Source organism: Pseudophryne corroboree, chromosome 11 (assembly GCF_028390025.1).
Source record: "Pseudophryne corroboree isolate aPseCor3 chromosome 11, aPseCor3.hap2, whole genome shotgun sequence".
In the NCBI taxonomy this organism is placed as follows: Eukaryota; Metazoa; Chordata; class Amphibia; order Anura; family Myobatrachidae; genus Pseudophryne; species Pseudophryne corroboree.
This window is the reverse complement of record NC_086454.1, coordinates 324,690,599-324,708,927: the sequence shown is the minus strand read 5'-3', so window position 1 is coordinate 324,708,927 and position 18,329 is coordinate 324,690,599. Positions and strand designations below refer to the sequence as shown.

The 18,329-nt window shown below is 46.0% G+C and overlaps 1 protein-coding gene across 4 annotated transcripts in view; it reads left to right on the top strand.

The window, feature by feature from the left end:
* The window catches only part of CRISPLD2 (cysteine rich secretory protein LCCL domain containing 2), a 92,966-nt gene that overhangs the window by 50,423 nt on the left and 24,214 nt on the right, over window positions 1-18,329 (top strand). For 3 of the 4 annotated variants that reach the window (XM_063945696.1, XM_063945698.1, XM_063945699.1), the window contains exons 2-6: window positions 320-610; window positions 14,167-14,285; window positions 14,717-14,849; window positions 15,885-16,000; window positions 16,532-16,632. In XM_063945696.1, the coding sequence (XP_063801766.1) occupies window positions 371-610; window positions 14,167-14,285; window positions 14,717-14,849; window positions 15,885-16,000; window positions 16,532-16,632 (709 nt within the window). In that variant the 5' untranslated portion in view covers window positions 320-370. The remainder of the gene's footprint in view (window positions 1-319; window positions 611-14,166; window positions 14,286-14,716; window positions 14,850-15,884; window positions 16,001-16,531; window positions 16,633-18,329) is intronic. The other variant, XM_063945697.1, reaches the window with a different exon arrangement.

The window sequence follows — 18,329 nt, the reverse complement described above, 5'->3', positions numbered from 1 at the left end:
CCATTATCTGTTCCAGACAACTCATCCACGTTGGAACCCTTTTCATGAAACCATACACTGGCCCAGACTTATTAAACCTTGGAGAGTGATAAATAGCACTGTGATAAATGTCCAGCCAACCAGCTCCTAACTGTCATTTTTCAAACACAGCCTGTGACATGACAGTTAGGAGCTGATTGGTTGGTACTTTATCACTGTGCTATTTATCACTCTCCAAGGCTTGATAAATGGGGGCCAATGTGAATGTAATTCAGCTGCGTCCTCTTCTCCTGACCATTGTCTCATGTCTTCTCCTGGTTGTTGTTTTTTTTTTTTATAGCAGAGCGGAATTTGTGGCCGAGAACCACGCACAGCACGCCAGCATCTCATCATGAGTTTGTCTTTCACGTGGACTTTGTCGCTCGGTGTCCTACTTTTTGTGGATCAGTGTCACTGCCAGTTCCTGAACAATTCCACCTTTCTGGAGAACCTGCTGAGTAAATACAGGGACAGCGCTCCTCATTCCAGAAGCCGAAGAGCCATTTCCAGGGGTGATAAGGAGGACATATTGCAGCTTCACAACAAGCTCCGAGGCCAAGTCCATCCTTCATCTTCCAACATGGAGTATATGGTGAGTACAACGTGATGAGAACGTCCAGTGTGCAGGGTAGAGTAGTAGGGAGAGAATGACCTCTTGTGTGAATCCATTTCCAGTGTCCGCAGGCTTGGACTGGCCCATAGGGGTACAGGGGAATCCACCGGTGGGCCCTACTGCCTGGGGGCCCACCTTCTGCTCTAAGGATCAGGTTCCAGACTGTGCACTTGAATTATACATTATACATATGTCACCTTATACTGGACTATGGTGTATTTTCTACAGTGCATTGCTGTTATTAATCTGTTATTAATCTGGTACATTATCATGCATGCAGCAGCTGCATTTACTGTATATATTTATGAAGGGGCCCAGATGTAGCACACTCTAATGATTAGTCAAACCAATGAGGTGGCAGGCCACACCCCCTCTGCAGATTGGCCACACCCCTAACATGGGCCCCTACCACTGTATGCCCCCGGTGGGCCTGCATGCCCCAGTCCGACACTGTCTGTATACATCAGTGTCCTTGTAGGTTGATGCCAGTGGCACAGTGACCCGGAATTTCAACCACTCGTGGCAAACATGCGCTGAATACAGCTATATGTTGCTCAGGCCGGAGAGAGACAGACCAGTGAGAATGACAGACAGGTATTGGGGGTGCTCAAAGTAGAGAAGGGAAAGTCACTGGAGTGCCCCCGTATGGGCATACAGGGGACAGGTGCTGGTGAGCAAAGTACAGGACTGTTCCATGAGAGGCTCATCTCTTATGACACCATTCTGGTTCTCACCAAACCACCTCTCTCCAGTCACTGGCCAGCTTGAGTCACCTGCACCTTTCCTGTAATGTGTGTCAGCAGCACGGTGACTGGGAGAGTTAGTGGGGTAGTTAGGAGGCCCTTATATCACTCACACGGTCAGTCACTGTGCTGAAGACTGGTGTCACCCTGCGCCTCATCCCGTAATCAGTCATTGGAAGTGAAGGTGTTGGCGACATTATAAGTTCCACCTGAACTAGGTGTGGCGTAAGTGGCCTTCGTGTGTTATATACCATGTTCTTGTGCGTTGGGGTCTAGGGACCACTCTACCAAGATCAGAGATATCAATTTGTACTTTGATCTGATGATTTATGACCAAGTATTTCACAAACGCTGAGATCATAATTCCATGCTGACAGCCTGAGCCTTATCCATCACCTTCATTCCACCAGTGCGTGGACTACTCCCCCCATCCTCCCGCAGCCGGGCGAGCTTTGTGACAGATGTGGAGCACATTAACATTTGATGTTTTTTTTTTTCTTACTTGAAAATCTGATTCCGCTTTGAACTCGGTGGATGGGCCACAGGCGATTTCTGAATGTAGTGATTTTGCTGTCAATCATATCTCTGTGGGTGCACTGGGAAAATACTAATGACGCCCCCATTGGGAATACATACGTGACCCCGGCTGATGGGATTCTGGCTGTCAGTATACCGACAGCGGCATCCCGCCAGCCTGAATCCTGGCAGCGAGTCCCCTCACTGCGCTCGCCGCACTTCGGGCTATGGGGGTCATTCCGAGTTGATCGTAGCTGTGCTAAATTTAGCACAGCTACGTTCATGAACTCAGACATGCGGGGGGACGCCCAGCACAGGGCTAGTCCGCCCCGCATGTCTGTGCCGCCCCCCCTCCCCACAGAAGTGCAAAGGCATCACACAGCGGCGATGCCTTTGCACTTCAAGAGTAGCTCCCGGCCAGCGCAGCTTTAGCGTGCTGGCTGGGAGCTACTCATCGCTCCCCGGCCCGCAGTGGCTGCGTGTGACATCACGCAGCCGCTTCGGGCCACTCCCCGCACGATCCGGCTACGCCTGCATTGGCCGGACCACGCCCACGATACGGCGGCCAAACGCAGCCGTTTCGCCCCCTCCTGGCCATCGACCGCCTCTGCCTGTCAATCAGGCAGAAGCGATCGTAGCGCAGCGATGGGCGGCCATGCGCTGGCGCTCTGCGGCGCCAGCGCATGCGCAGTTCTGACCCGGTCACTACGCTGCGAAATACTGCAGCGTGCGATCGGGTCAGAATGACCCCCAATATTCCCACTCTGGTGGTGGCGTGGACCCATCACCCGAGTGGGAATACTGGGCTGCGGTCGGTATTACATCCATCGGCATTTGACCAGTTTCTGGCATCGGTATCCTGAACGCTGGGATCCTGACAGCCGGTATATTAACGGCATCCCCCCTCCATTGATGTCTGTGCTTATTGCGGCTTGGCAGCATGAACAGTCAGCGGGAAAAGACTTGTTAGTAGTAGTACCCAACCACAGTCCTCTAACAGTCCAGGTTTCAAGGATAGGCATACTTAAGCCATACCTCCCAACAGTCCCGATTTTCGTGGGACATTCCCGTTTTTATGGGACTGTCCCGCTGTCTCATCCGCAAACTGCAGTGTCCTGCTGTGGGGAGGGGGGGGGGGATAGGGGCAGTTGGCCATGCCCCCACAGTGACAAAAACGTTTACAGAGACCATGTGACAAACGTTTACAAAGACCATGGCCCCTTTCAAGCAGGCGCGGCTTCGCCGTGCAGATGTGTCCTGCTTCTGATATATTAAAAGTTGGGAGGTATGCTTGAGCACAGGTGACCTAATTAGTACCTCAGCTATTTTGATGTAACCATCATCGCTCAAGCAGGGATATCACTAAAACCTGGACTGCTAGTGTGCCTTGAGAACCGTGGTAGGGAATCCCTGATGTCGGGGGTTTAGGACTCCTATATTTAAGATATAAAAGGAAAATAGACTATACTAAATGAATGACTTGTAATCCAGACTCTGTATTATTCTTATTAACGGTATACTGTTTATTGGATACACTGGTTCTCCGGTATGAATCCTACGTTAGGTGTTATGTTTATTTTCTAAAGAAAGAGGGCTAACGGGAAATCCATCCGCACCTGATTCTCTGAAATGCCCGAGAAGGGAGATTGTTTGAGGGAACTTTATCCAGATGGCTGCGCAGACCCCCAATTGTGGCTCCCCCCTCTCTCCCAGCTGTTTAGCATCCTGTCCTTGTCTCTGTAATGCTAAACAGGTTCTATTCTGGTAACAGAGGCTTTTACTCTTCCCGGCTTCACCAGAATTTAGGCCAGAACTCACAGGCGGAACTGGACAGTAGAGCGTATTTGGATTGGCGCAGCATAAGTGCAGAAATTATCCGTCTCTGTTTACTTGGAACCATTTATATGTGAGACTGCTGAAAGTGCTTTTCTCGTGGTTTATAAGGGATTTTGCTATAATGAAAGGGTTTTATAATCTGTTGAAGAAAAATAATTTTCTAAAATAAACTGCAGCTTGAAATTTATTTAGCTACAATGTAACACGATTATTTACTGGCGTACACTACAAATACACTATATTCAGGGTCTGCTGGTATGGATGTACCGTAGATTTTGCGTCCTCTAGATGTTAATATTGTCTGGTGCACCCAACGCTGCCCTTTCCATGAGGGATTGAATAATCCCATTACTTAAATTCTAAGGATATAAATATTCTATAGCTTTTCAGTGGAAAAGTCAAGGACTGTCCTGGAAAACATGGGACATGGAAGCCCTAACTGCAGAGCTAACAATCTAAAACGTCCCCTTCTTTCCGAGATTCAGAGTAACACATATAAATTATGTAAAGGAAGGATTATTTTTCCCCTTGTTTTTCTACAAATCTTCAGTGAATCATATGCTCAGTGGCGCACCCAGGGAGGGGGGGGGGGGGGTTCCGAGCACCCAGAAACCCCTCTCCACTAAATGCATGAGTATTATTAATGGCTGTCTAGCGTCCTCAGCAGCCTGCTGCCTTCCTGGTGGCACTTGTAAGTGCAATAAAAGTTTACTTTATTTTAATTATAGTACATATATATCCATGTGCATACACATGTATATACATACATACATATAAACACTCACACACACACACACACACACACGATATATATATACATGTGTATATATATATGTGTACTGTATGTGTGTATATATATATATATATATATATATATGTTTAATATGCTATGTATATGTGTATATGTATGTGTGTGTGTATGTATATATACATGTGTATATATATATATATATATATATGTATATATATGTGTAGATATATGTATATATATATATATATATATATATATATATATATATATACACACACACACACACACACACACACACAGACACACTAGTTTTACGGACCCAACATATACTGCGTCACCTCAGTCCTCACCCCCGTGATTGGCTCCGCCCAGTTCTGGAAACCCCCCCATGCAAATCCTGCGTTTGCCACTGATGCTGTATATTTATACAGAGTAGCAATGGGGAGCACTGTGCCTACCAGATTCCGATTTCATTGTAACATGTACGGCTAATGGGAAATCCATGGTGTCCTGTGTCCTGGCTAAACTGGAGCCATTCAGATGGACAGGTGGAAGATGTGTCTATATCTTGCTGGACATTGCTGCATAGTGCCATCAGGTGACCAGTGTATGGGCCTGGCCAAACCTGCCGTATATCTACTAGCTGACAGTGTGGGCCGAAGGACCATACACCAGTCACCGGAACATGAGACAAAGGGGGACAAGTATTAAGCAGTGATAAAAGTGGAGAAGTGAGCCAGTGGAGAAATTTCCCATGGCAACCAATCAGCTGCTCCATACAATTGTAGAGTATGCAAATTAGAAATGTTACGTCAGTGTTGATTGGTTGCCATGGGCAACTTCTCCACTGGCTCACTTCTCCACACTTTTATCACTGCTTAGTACATGTCCCCCAAAGTCTCGGAAATGGGAACACCATTACCATCTTTACACATACTTCCCATTGAGATTAATTAAATTGGGTCACAGACAGCGAGACTATGTTATGATGGGAGCAAGACCATGTTTAGCATCGACTTAACCCCTTTCCATCAAAATGACTGGTTCACTTCCATGTGCAACAGGGGCAGGTGTACTTGGCCAACCACTGACCACTGTTCTGCATATGTACAGGAGCAATGACTGGAGACGTACTTCCCAAATGTCCCCAATTAGACAGAGCACTCATAATAGGACCATCCCGCCTAAATCAGGATAATTGGAGGTATGATCTTTAAGTGACCAGATGGGGTTTGGTGCAGGTCAGAAAGATAGACCGCAGTAAGCTTCTGTGATGTCACTGCCCTCCCCATGTGTCTAAATCCACCAATCTACACTGCTCATTCCTGTAACGCAGGGCTGCCTAGCTGTCAATCATTCACAGTCCCTCCTTCTTATCATGGTAGTCTGCTGCAGAGGAGTTATTCCATGTATAATGCCAAATAGTGGCTTTATGTTCTCTTTATATAGGCTTTCCTCTGTATTATGCTCATTGCTTTGTATGGCGCCACTAAGGTTTGAGTTAAACACATGAAAAGATCTCTCTCTCTCCTATTATAGTAAGTAATGCTGTGGGCCTGTGTGAGATAATAAATTAAGGTGTTCGATACCTTTAATTCTTCATGTCACTAATGCGTACAGCTGACTCTATGTAACATTGACGACATTCATTCTAGCAACTGTTCTCCAATTTACATTTCTCAAAGCGTTGGAATATTTCATGATTCCATGATTCTCCCTGTGGATGTTACATAGTCTACCCTGAGTGCGCAGCACTACATTCATTGGCCATAAAGCAGGACCCAGATTATCCTGCGTCCAGGCTTGGACTGGTCCACAGTTGTACATGGGAAACCACCGGTGGGGCCCACTGCCTGGGGGGCCCACCTTCTGCTCTAAGGATCAGGTTCCAGACTGTGTACTTGAATTATACATTATACATATGTTACCTTATACTGGACTGTAGTGTATTTTCTAGAGTGTATTGCTGATAAGTATTCTGGTACATTATCATGCATGCAGCAGCTGAATTTACTGTATATATTTATGAAAGGGCCCAGACGTTGCACTCTTTAATCGTTGGTCAAACCAATGAGGTGGCAGGCCACACCCCCTCTGCAGACTGGCCACACCTCTAAACATGGGCCCCTACCACTGCATCCTCCCGGTGGGCCCTACATGCCCCAGTCCGACACTTCCCGCGTCATATAGTAACCCTGATTCTATTCCTCCGTATTGTGCTGCGAGCTAGGCTGCATGTGGTCATTGTGTATGTGTATGGCTGCATCACTGCCTATTCCACTTTCCTGCTGATACAGACGCAGTTTCTCTAAGTAATACATGGAATATTTACTCCAGTTATGATAGATTCTTGCATTTGTAGACTGACCATGATTCCCATTATCCAGGCAATCTCTCCCCTCGCTTAGCGGGGATAATTGTTGTGCTACTGTAGAGATATAAACATCAATTGCCATTCATTATCAGCAACAGAGCGAGCCTCCCATTAGTGCTTATGTATGTTGTTCCTCAGCCTATCCTATATTCTATAGTGCCAGTGGCTAATGTATGTACAGTAGGGGGCATCCTAGTGACAATCTTATTGCGTGGTAAAGTGAGAAAAAAAATTCTACCAATTCCACAATAATGTGACCACTAGGGGGTGCTGTCTTATTGACATCAAAGTGTAACATATCAAATTACACTGGCCAACCAAGTAGATGTTAAATGTACTGTAAGGCTGGGTACACACCTGGCCGACGGATAGGCCGTCCGGCTGATCCGACGCCCAATGTAACGATTAACAAGGTGTCTGCACAAACAATCTTATACCAATCCGCCGACCCTTATGTCTAGAAGTAAAGTCATTTAAATATGCCCGCCCACTTTGTAATGTCATTTTCAATAGCTGCTGCTGCTGCTGCCTACTGTGCGTTCGGCTATAGACGCAGCCAGAGGCGTCGGCTGTTCTGCAGAGCTGACGCAAATTGTTTGCAAATTATGTTGTTCACAGACACATCTAGTGTACACCCCTGCTGATGTACTCATGATATACCGCTTGTCGATATAACAAACTATATATAGCATGGTATGTACCCAGCATAAATGTGTTCATAAATTAGCTTTTCCATCCAGAATGTCTTATGTCATGCATGTCCAAACTGCGGCCCTCCAGCTGTTGAGAAACCACACATCCCAGCATGCCCTGACACAGCTTTAGCATTCTCTGACAGCAAAACTGTGTCAGGGCATGCTGGGATATGTAGTTTCACAACAGCTGGAGGGCCGCAGTTTGGACATGCCTGTTTTATGTGCTAGAAGAGAGAAAATATACCTAGCTGATTACATGTAGGTTATGTATATGTGTGTGTGTGTGTGTGTGTGTGTGTGTATATATATTGACAATGCTAAATTCCTTTGTCATATAAACAACCCTTATGAAGCTAAGAACACTGTACGCTGTTTACTTAAGAAATACCGTAATGATACGCTATTTGCGTAACGATCGCTCAGCCGTAGGCGAGACGCTCAAGCGTCACGTTCGCTCACGGCCCAGTGATCACAGGACACGTTATTGGTTATGTCTAGGGGAAAGATTCGCTGTAACGTAGCATACGCTAGAGACCACGAGGAGGTCACCAGCGGTGCAGACGCTCACAACACTATACCTTTATGTTAAACCTTATACCGATGAAACACACAGAATACCTTAATGTGAGTACAGGGTGTAAATGCAACCTTGTGTAACCTGACTATCTACAAAGCTGTTTGAGCGTCACCGACGCTCAAGTGAACACTTAACACTATAGTAAATACACAGATACTGGTTTAGGTTTCCAAGGCCTATTAACTGTATTATGTCTTATATACTTGTAAAAGGGGATAACAGTACATATGATACACTACAATATAACAGAGACTTCCTAACCACAGAACTAAACAATAAATACAAAAAGACAATACTACACTGACCTAAATGCAATACGATACAATACTATAATACTATAAGGTATTTAAGAGAAAAAGAGGAGAGAGGGAGATAGAGAGAGAGAGAGAGAGAGAGAGATTGGCTCGCAGAAAGACAATGATTATGGAGAGAACTTACGCACAAAGGGTATGATCGCCAGCGCCTCGATATCCAGCTCCCGATTATCAGCAGATAACCGTTGATGAGAGAGTGAGAGCTGGATGTGGTCGGCCTGCCTATTTATGCTCCACACACAATGCAATCTCCTGGTCCTACAATCCCATTGTCCATTGGCCGAAGGAATTCGGCCCTGCATCATAACAAAAGGTCATAGGGTGATTCATACAGGTGGGCTGTGACGATTTCCAACAGCTCAGGTGGGTGGGAAACTGGGTTTCCCGCCGCATACCTGAGTATGTGCAAATCATAGAAATGGACATAAACTTCTTATGTCCATAACTATTCGCACGAGCGATTAATACGCTCCAAACCAACACCGGAATATTGCTAATCAAATACTCTTCCGATGGGTACCAAACACTGCTGTATGATTCCTGTTAAACCCTTCGTACGATGCAAAGAGGGATTCCTCAGCTCTGGGACATTATACTTTAACCAAACTTACAGAAACTATCAAAGGGATCATGATCTATAAACTACATTAATTGTGAACATTTGTAACTAATGAGTCGCACGCTACGATCACATAAACTCTACCGTAAATGCGCATACTGCGCGTGCGAGTGCACGCTATTGCGGGTATGCGCTTCCACGGGAGAGCGTACGCATGCGCAGCACGGACCAGTGTGCGGTGCAAATATGGCAACGTGCATTGAGACATTTTTCTGACTTTGACAATATATATATATATATATATATATATATATATATACATGCACACACAGTTTCCATCCAGCTACTATACGGAGCGTCCCTTTCCAGTAGTTAAAATAGATTAGGTGATAAATAACTGGAGCCAGAAGGAGTTTATTGCAGGTAACTTCTCTGCCCGCGGAGGTACCAGATGGGCAAGAAAGGACCTCATTCTAGGACTGTGGAAAAGTACAGGGAGAGGGAAGAGCTGGCAGACGGACCCGGAATGTTTGCCATGAAAATTACAGCCTGAGGACCTGATTTCATGGTCCGAATGGATGTGACCTGAAGTGACTTCAGAGAGAGCATTTTGGGAGAGTGCGGAGTGGCCGTAGGTCGGTCGTGTCCTATATAGTACATCATTTCAACTCGCAATAAATTAGGAGCACTCTGCCTGTCTCACAATCTCTGCCAACGTAAACATTCAGATCGTGAAATATTTGTCCTTCTAATAAAAAAAAAATGAAAAGCTTTCATGGCACTTCCAAATTTAGGCAAGGCTGCGTCTGGGCCTGGCTGATCTGTCTAATGCCTTGTTAGACACATACGTCTGAGAGTTCATACGGTACAGGAGTTTGGCGTTATATAGAGGCGCTAAGCACACCATTATTACAGAGACTAATGTGATTCTGTCTGTTACTTTTTTTTGTGAATTTTGTAATGCTCTAGTTGCAGGGTGGTCTAGTCCTGTGAGTATTGTAATGCCCTGGATACAGGTTGGTCTAGTGCTGTGAGTGTTCTAGCATTCTGATTGGTTATAGGCTGGTCTTTTAGTTCTGCAAGAGTCGTAATGCTTCGGTTGCAGGTTGGTCTAGTTAGTTATGTGAGTGTTCTAATGACCTGATTGGCTGCAGGTTGGTCTAGTCTTGTGAGTGTTCTAATGACCTGATTGGCTGCAGGTTGGTCTAGTCTTGTGAGTGTTCTAATGCTCTGACTGGCTGCAACTTGATCTCTTGTTAAGAATGGTCTAATGTTCTGATTGGCTGCAGATTGGTCTGGTCCTGCGAGTATTCTAATTCTCTGATTGGCTAGAACTTGATCTAGTCCTGTAAATATTCAAATGCTCTGATTGGCTGCAGCTTTGTCTAGTCCTGTGAATGCTCTAATTGGCTGCTGGTTGGTCTAGTTCTGTGGATATTCTAATGCTCTGGCTGTAGGTTGGTCTAATCCTGTGGGTGCAGTATTCTAATGATGTGACACGTGTTACAGACATACTGTTGGTGAGAAAAGTGAATACAGCAGACATTCGCACGAGTGCTAATAAAAAAATTGTCATTTATTTTGTATTCATCGCTAAAATAAAACATCTTAGCAGTGAAAATAGAGTCTGCATATTAGTTATGCATCATTTGTCAGGGCGCACTAATTGCGGCGTGCAACATAATAGGAGTACAGAACAGAAACTGGTGGAAGACATCCATCAGAAGCCTTATAGCTGGATTATCTCTCTTATTGTAGCTGGGATAGTGTTCCATTTGTAGCTGAGGTGCTTGGCATCAGACACCGGGAGCCAGATGTGGACAGGATACGCTGTGATGAAATACACCAAAACTTAATCGCTCAGACAGGACTGTACAGCCTCAGAGCTTCTGCTGTATCCTGTATATTTTCCCTGCTCCAAGTGCGTGGATCCCGGCCAAAACTCTATGTAAGAAAAAGCTATATGCTGGAGATGTAGTGTTTACTGTATGGAAAAATAAGGCACTTTTATCCAGCCAAGACTACTCTCCCTCTGATGGGAAGGGGTAAAGCCGATTCACCCAGCCTCTACCTTCCAGCCAACATATTATGTCTATCAAGTGTCTGCAAAATCTAATCTATCTATCTATCTATCTATCTATCCACACACACACGCACACGCACACACACACACACACACACACACACACACACACACACACACACACACACACACACACACACACACACACACACACACACACACACTATGGAGAGTAGTGATGTCACAGTTGCAAATATAACCTTATATCAGAAGAGTAGTGATGTCACTTGTGTCACCTGGAGGTTGGTGTCACTGCACGCCAGCACATTGCTAGGTTTGCTACTGGCATATGTTCTACAAGGAATAATGTGACCCCTACAGTAAAACAAGAAGGATAGCAAAAGTCACTGATCAGTTCCCTGACCTGTGATGGCCTGCCTCCAATTTTGGCTATCACACGTCTTTCACTTCTCACTGGCTTGGGGCAATGAATGATGACAGTAGGCCACATGTTTGCGTCGGTTGTGTCTACTATATGGACTAGATTTAAAACTTCTCTTGTGTTAAGGCATATGCAATTCAAAATACAGCCACAGAAATTTTTTTCATTATTATTATTATTTGTATGGCGCCACCAAGACTCTGTAGCGCTGTACTGGGTAAGAAAATAAAATGAGACAAAACCAATTCACTGTAAAAAAAAAAAGTACATAAGGAGAAGGGGGATAAATTAAAAAGTGAAATAATAAGATGACAAAGTGAGCAACAGTAAAACCACCGGTATCACTCAATGACCCAGTACAGAAAGCACAATAGACTATGAGTGTAGACCATGCATGGAAAATGGGGATAGTGCAGGGAGAGAACAAGAGGGTGGAGGGCCTTGCTCGTATTAAAGTAGTCTAGGCATAGCTGGGAGGGCAGAGAGATGAGAGAGAAGAGTGTGATGAGCAGGTGCCTTTTCTGGGAATGTTGAAAACAGTCTGCTAGGGGGATGGAGTTCCAGAGGAAGAGCGCAGCACAGGAGAAGTCTTGGATTCAGGAGTGTGAAGAGGTGATCAGCACAGAGGCAAGGGGACACTTACAGGAAGAACGTAAAGAGCAAGTAGGAGTGTGGTCTGAGTTGAACTTAGAGATGAAAAGAGAAAAGCTATGTGATTTGAATGTTGGGGTAATGATCATAGTCTGGATTCTGTAGGGGAATTGGAGCCGTTGAAGGAACTTAGGGTCATGAGGGGATAGGATGATAAAATGAGCTGCGGCACTGAGGATAAGGGAGAGAGGTTGCAGTAGTCCAAGTGGGAGATGACAAGGGCATAAATCAGATATATTAGCCTCATGGGTGAGATATTGAAGAGACGGAAACAGCAGAACTGGGAGAGAGAATGAATGTAGGGGCACTAGGGGGTGAAAGAAAGGGATGCACAGGTGCATTTTGGATGTACACAAGTTACATTTTAAAACTGAACTCTAAATTAAACCCAATAAGGTTTATTCTATCTTAAATTGAATGATCTTTTTAATGATTTCTTTAACCCTCTCCTGGCTGTGTAAGCATTGGTACAAAGAAGAGACTGCTATATTCATAGATTCACTCATCCTTGTAATAATAGTCAGATGAGGATCTAAAGCTCTCTGCACGTGTTACATCTGCCCCACCTTCAGTGCAGCATGGTTTTGCCCATTATTGTGCTTTTTTGGTTTGCTCGAAACCTGAATAACCCCTATCGCCTGCAATTGAATCAGCCCTGTTAATATTTGCACCAGGGATACATTAAGACTACAAATTCCGCTTAATAGCGCGTACATACAGATGCATCCTCACACATCCAGCTCAAGATTCTTGGCATGAGTGAGCCGCCAGCTTCAGTGCAACTCCGCTATCATTGGGCAATTTATTTTTATGTTTTCCAAAACTACGTCTAAGTCGCAACTAGTATGCACCAGGAGACTGCGCTGATTTATTTGATATATTGAGCGTCAGTGAGTCTGTATATGAAGCACAACAGAACTTGGTATAGTAAAAAGCCATGGGCGCTACATTGTAGCACTGTGTGTAGATTCAGAGACTCAGTCACACACAATGGGGGTCATTCCGAGTTGATCGCTCGCTATCTAGCTATGCCGCCGCCCACTGGGGAGTGTACTTTAGCTTAGCAGAAGTGCGGACGCTTGTGCCGCCGAGCTCTGCAAAAACAGTTTGTGCAGTTTCAGAGTAGCTCTGAACCTACTCAGCGCTTGCGATCACTTCTGCCTATTTGTGTCCGTATTTGACGTCATACACCCGCCCAGCGAACGCCCAGCCACGCCTGCGTTTTTTCAGCCACGCCTGCGTTTTTGCAAACACTCTCTGAAAACAGTCAGTTGACACCCAGAAACGCCCCCTTCCTGTCAATCTTCTTGCGGCCGTCACTGCGACTGGAAACTTTGCTAGAACCTGTGCACAACCACAACGGGCTTTGTACCCGTACGATGCGCGTGCGCATTGCGGTGCACACGCATGCGCAGAAATGCCGATTTTCAGCCTAATCACTGCGCTGCGAACAACGGCAGCTAGCGATCAACTCGGAATGACCCCCAATATACAAGCGTTATATATCACATTAATTAGCAGAGTCTCCTGCTGCATCCTAGTCACATCCCGTTGCGTATGTGTTGGTGTACCAGGTGGCGCTTTGTTTGGCGCGTCTGCAGCGAAGATGTTTGCGGACACATCTGCAGTTATCCTATTTATATAGAATAACATCTTGACCATTATTCATAAATGTGAAATTGTATTTTCAATATAAAACACAAACACCCCAAATCTATTTTGCCTTTTTAGAAATTCTCTGTAATGATTGCAAAGGTCAGTTGAGTGATGTAAATAAATGGTCTCCATACAATGGGGCCGCAACGCTAATGAATTAGCGGCAGTATCAGTGGGAGGGGTCAATACACTATCAGCCAATCAGTGTGTCAGTCACTATTTCCTATGGTCACATTAGCACTGCACTGTATACACCCCCTTACAGGCTTATCTGCGTATGTGCACATGCCCAGTTGTGCCTACGCTTCCCCGGCCGTGTTCTGCCTCTCCAGGAATTGCGCAGATGTATATGGTATTGTCTGTAATAGCACATAACATATTCTTTCTTCCATGTGTAGACGTGGGACGATGAGCTGGAGAGATCATCTGAAGCCTGGGCTGAGGAGTGTATGTGGGAGCACGGACCTGCCAACCTGCTCATGTCCATTGGGCAGAACCTGGCAGTGCACTGGGGCAGGTGAGTGTTACTTGGAGGCGGTATTATCAGATGGCCACTCGTTATTTCACGTCACAGTCCCCACCTCTTAGTGCCCATGTCTCATATTCCTGAGTATACAGCCTATTAACTCAGTAAGGACCTGTGACATGAGGCATGAGGCACGAGCGAGGTACCCGCCATGTTGTCTGAGACACAGATTATCACTAAATAAAACATGCAGGAAGATTGGGTGACGGGTCTGTTCCTGGAAAACAGGGATGCCTGAGAACTCTGCCAATCTCGGCAGCCCATGAATCCAGGACTGCATACATCACTGTTTGGAAATCTCATGACTGTAATGCGCCATGTGGCGGACTGCAATGTGTCACTATATTGTTATAGCGCTGCCGCCTCTTCAGCTTGTAACCTACAGAAATCTATTCTCATTGCCTTTTCTTTCTGGTTTAAAGGTATCGATCTCCTGCATTCCATGTCCAGTCCTGGTATGATGAAGTGAAGGATTACACGTACCCCTACCCCCATGAGTGTAACCCCTACTGCCCAGAAAGATGCTCTGGCCCCATGTGTACCCATTACACCCAGGTAAGAGACAGCCCCTCCCTCTGTATGTACCAGTGTCCTGCCTCTCAAGGCCCAGCACAGGCATCCTGTGTCCACAGCGGCATTAGCCACCTGAGTGCTGTCCAGCTGAGACTTGTAGTTCCCCAACAGATGGAGAGGCACAGATTTGCTAACTGCTTAATGTGAGCCTGCATGTGTATTACTGCAGGATTGTCACTGGTCACAAATCCAGCAACTGACCTAGCTGCAGAAATACTATGGGGTATATTCAATTGAGGTCGGATCCATTCCGACATGCATTTGTCGGAACGGATCCGACAAGGGCTATTCAATGCCCATCTCAATTCGACTTTAAAAAAGTTGAATTGAGATGAGGGAGCGGAGAGGGGGGAGATCAGCGGGGAGACGGGGGGACAGCAGCGCTGCAGGAGGATGTGGCACAGCCGCCAGATCTCACGGCAGCGTCCACCCGGCCCCAGCAAGCGGGACCTCACTTGCTGGAGCCGGGTGGACGCTGCCGTGAGCGGCGGCTGTGCCACATCCTCCCGCAGCGCTGTGCTGTAGCGCTGCTGTCCCCCGTCTGCCTGCGGCTCTCCCCCCTCTCCTCCTTTCAGGCCCCTCATCTCAGTTTGATTTTTTTTTTAAGTCGAACTGAGATGGTCGTAAACGGGGCCAAAACCTGTTGAATTTGGCCCCGTTTCCCTCAGAAGCACGTGAATCGGCAGCTATACCGCCGATCCACGTGCTTTTTTCCGACAAGTCAAATTCCCCGACTTGTCGATTAAAAAAAGCTGGGGACTGAATAGGTCGGAACCCCTTCCGACCTGAAAAAGTCGAAAACTGCCGTCTTTTTTTCGACAAGGCGGCAGTTTCGGCCTTAATTGAATATACCCGAGTGACATATTGAGTGAAATACTGATCTCGGTGAGGTTCTGCAGCAGCCTAGACCTGACATCCCATCAGGCCCATAAGCTGCGAGACACAGTCCTAGGACAAGACCTGAATGAACAGACTGCTGTCAATAATGTTTTTCTTACCTATCTTTTCCATCTCCAGATTGTCTGGGCCACAACCACCAAAGTGGGCTGTGCGGTGAACGTGTGCAAGAGGATGAACGTGTGGGGAGAGATCTGGGAGAACGCAGTATACCTGGTCTGCAACTATTCCCCAAAGTAAGGCCCAGGACATGTCTCCCGAAGCTCGATAGAAAGGGTTTCACTGGGGCCTGCACAAACAGACCTTTCATTGCCGGCCGTATAGCTGGAAAATACTTCACCTGGCGTCAGCTAATCTTCCTCCTGACCTTGCATGTGATAGACCCAACATTTATTTGGGTCTAAATTTAATTTCAGAAAAAAACCCCCAAACAAACTGCATGAATGAAAAGGTAACAGGACAATGTAGGACACGGGTCTGATAAATGTAAGACCAAGTGGCTTCTGTGAAGGGAAACTGCGTCCTCTGTGCAGAAAATGCTAATCGTGTTTAATGTGCTGGGTTTTCTCTCTCTCTGTGCTTCAAAGCATCTTACTATTCATTCATGGAGGCGAGGCACAGGTCACTAGCATCATGCCCACAATCTGTCATCACACGCACACAGTAGGGGCATTCATAGCCTACCTACGTCTGAGTTGCCAGCAGCACACAGGACATCTATAGCCGATGTGTGATCCTGACACTCTTCCTCTCTTGTTTTGTTTCAGGGGGAACTGGATTGGCGAAGCTCCTTATAAGAATGGAAGACCCTGCTCAGAGTGCCCACCCAGCTATGGAGGCAACTGCAAGAATAATCTCTGCTACAAAGGTAATTTCACCTTCCATCCAGTGCGAGGCCTGGGGCCTGCGGATCATACAATCTCTGCCCTTTTCACAAAGCAGGTCTCCTATCTAGGCCAGAGTCCTATGGGAGGCCGTCCCATGGGACACTGCTCATATTACGGTTGTACCTCACAATGGCTGCTGCAACTGCCGCACAGGGATTTACAAAAGAGGGAGTGTGTAATGTTAGTGCCGGGGCCAGCCAATAAGATGCAGCTCCTAGTGTGGCCCTCTCCCTTCTTCACAGACTGAATATAACCCTGTGACCCTAGTTCTTCAATGCCATCACGCCGTGTGCTGCCATCATCTGTGTGGGCTCTACTCTCCACATGTGACTAACATGTACCCCTATAATTCCTCTGTGTGGGCTCTTTTCTCCATGTGTGACTAACATGTACCGCCATGCTTCTCGTGTGTTGGCTCTTCCTTCCACGTGTGACTAACCTACCACCAAGATTTTTCTGTATTGACTCTTCTTCCACATGTGACTAACATGCACCACCATGCTTCTCCTGAATTGACTCTTCTTCAACGTGTGACTAAGATGTACCACCATACTTCTCCTGTTGGTTCTTCCTTCCTCTTGTGACTAACATGTACCACCATGCTTATCGTATGTTGGCTCTTCCTTCCACGTGTGACTTACGTACCACCATGCTTCTCCTGTATTGACTCTTCTTCCATGTGTGACTAATATGTACCACCATGCTTCTCCTGAATTGTCTCTTTCTTCCACTTGTGACTAACATGTACCACCATGCTTCTCGTGTGTTGGCTCTTCCTTCTACGTGTGACTAACATGTACCACTATGCTTTTTGTGTGTTGGCTCTTCCTTCTAATTGTGACTTACGTACCACGTAATTGTCTCTTTCCTCCACTTATGACTAACATGTACCACCATGCTTCTCCAGAATTGTCTCTTTCCTCCACTTATGACTAACGTACCACCATGCTTCTCCTGAATTGTCTCTTTCCTCCACTTATGACTAACATGTACCACCATGCTTCTCCAGAATTGTCTCTTTCCTCCACTTATGACTAACGTACCACCATGCTTCTCCTGAATTGTCTCTTTCCTCCACTTTTGACTAACATGTACCACCATGCTTCTCCTGAATTGTCTCTTTCCTCCACTTATGACTAATGTACCACCATGCTTCTCGTATGTTGGCTCTTCATTCCACGTGTGACTTACTTACCACCATGCTTCTCCTGTATTGGCTCTTCTACCATGTTTGACTAACATGTACCACCATGCTTCTCCTGAATTGTCACTTTCGTCCACTTGTGACTAACATGTACCATCATGCTTCTCATGAGTTCCTTCTACGTGTGACTAACATACCAATACTTTCTTTGTTTTGCAGCATGTTTAATAGAGTAAATACATTTAAATATTTACGCCTTAAAACGAGCAGTGTGTCAGTGACATGGTAGTAAGCCAGCTCCGCCATTCCTTTGCGTAATATCCGGCATCATCCAGTGCAGCTGTACAGGTGAAAGTGGTGAAGGCCATTCCCTTCACACACTCCTAAGAAGCCTGAGCTGTGAGTAATATACCATAAGATACTCTTCCACCCAGAGCTGGAACACTTCTCAAGGGGCTGTTCCGAAGACTGCTCAACTTTAATTCTCATTTCCCTGAAACGCTGTAATAAAAAGTTTGGGGAACGTGTTTAATC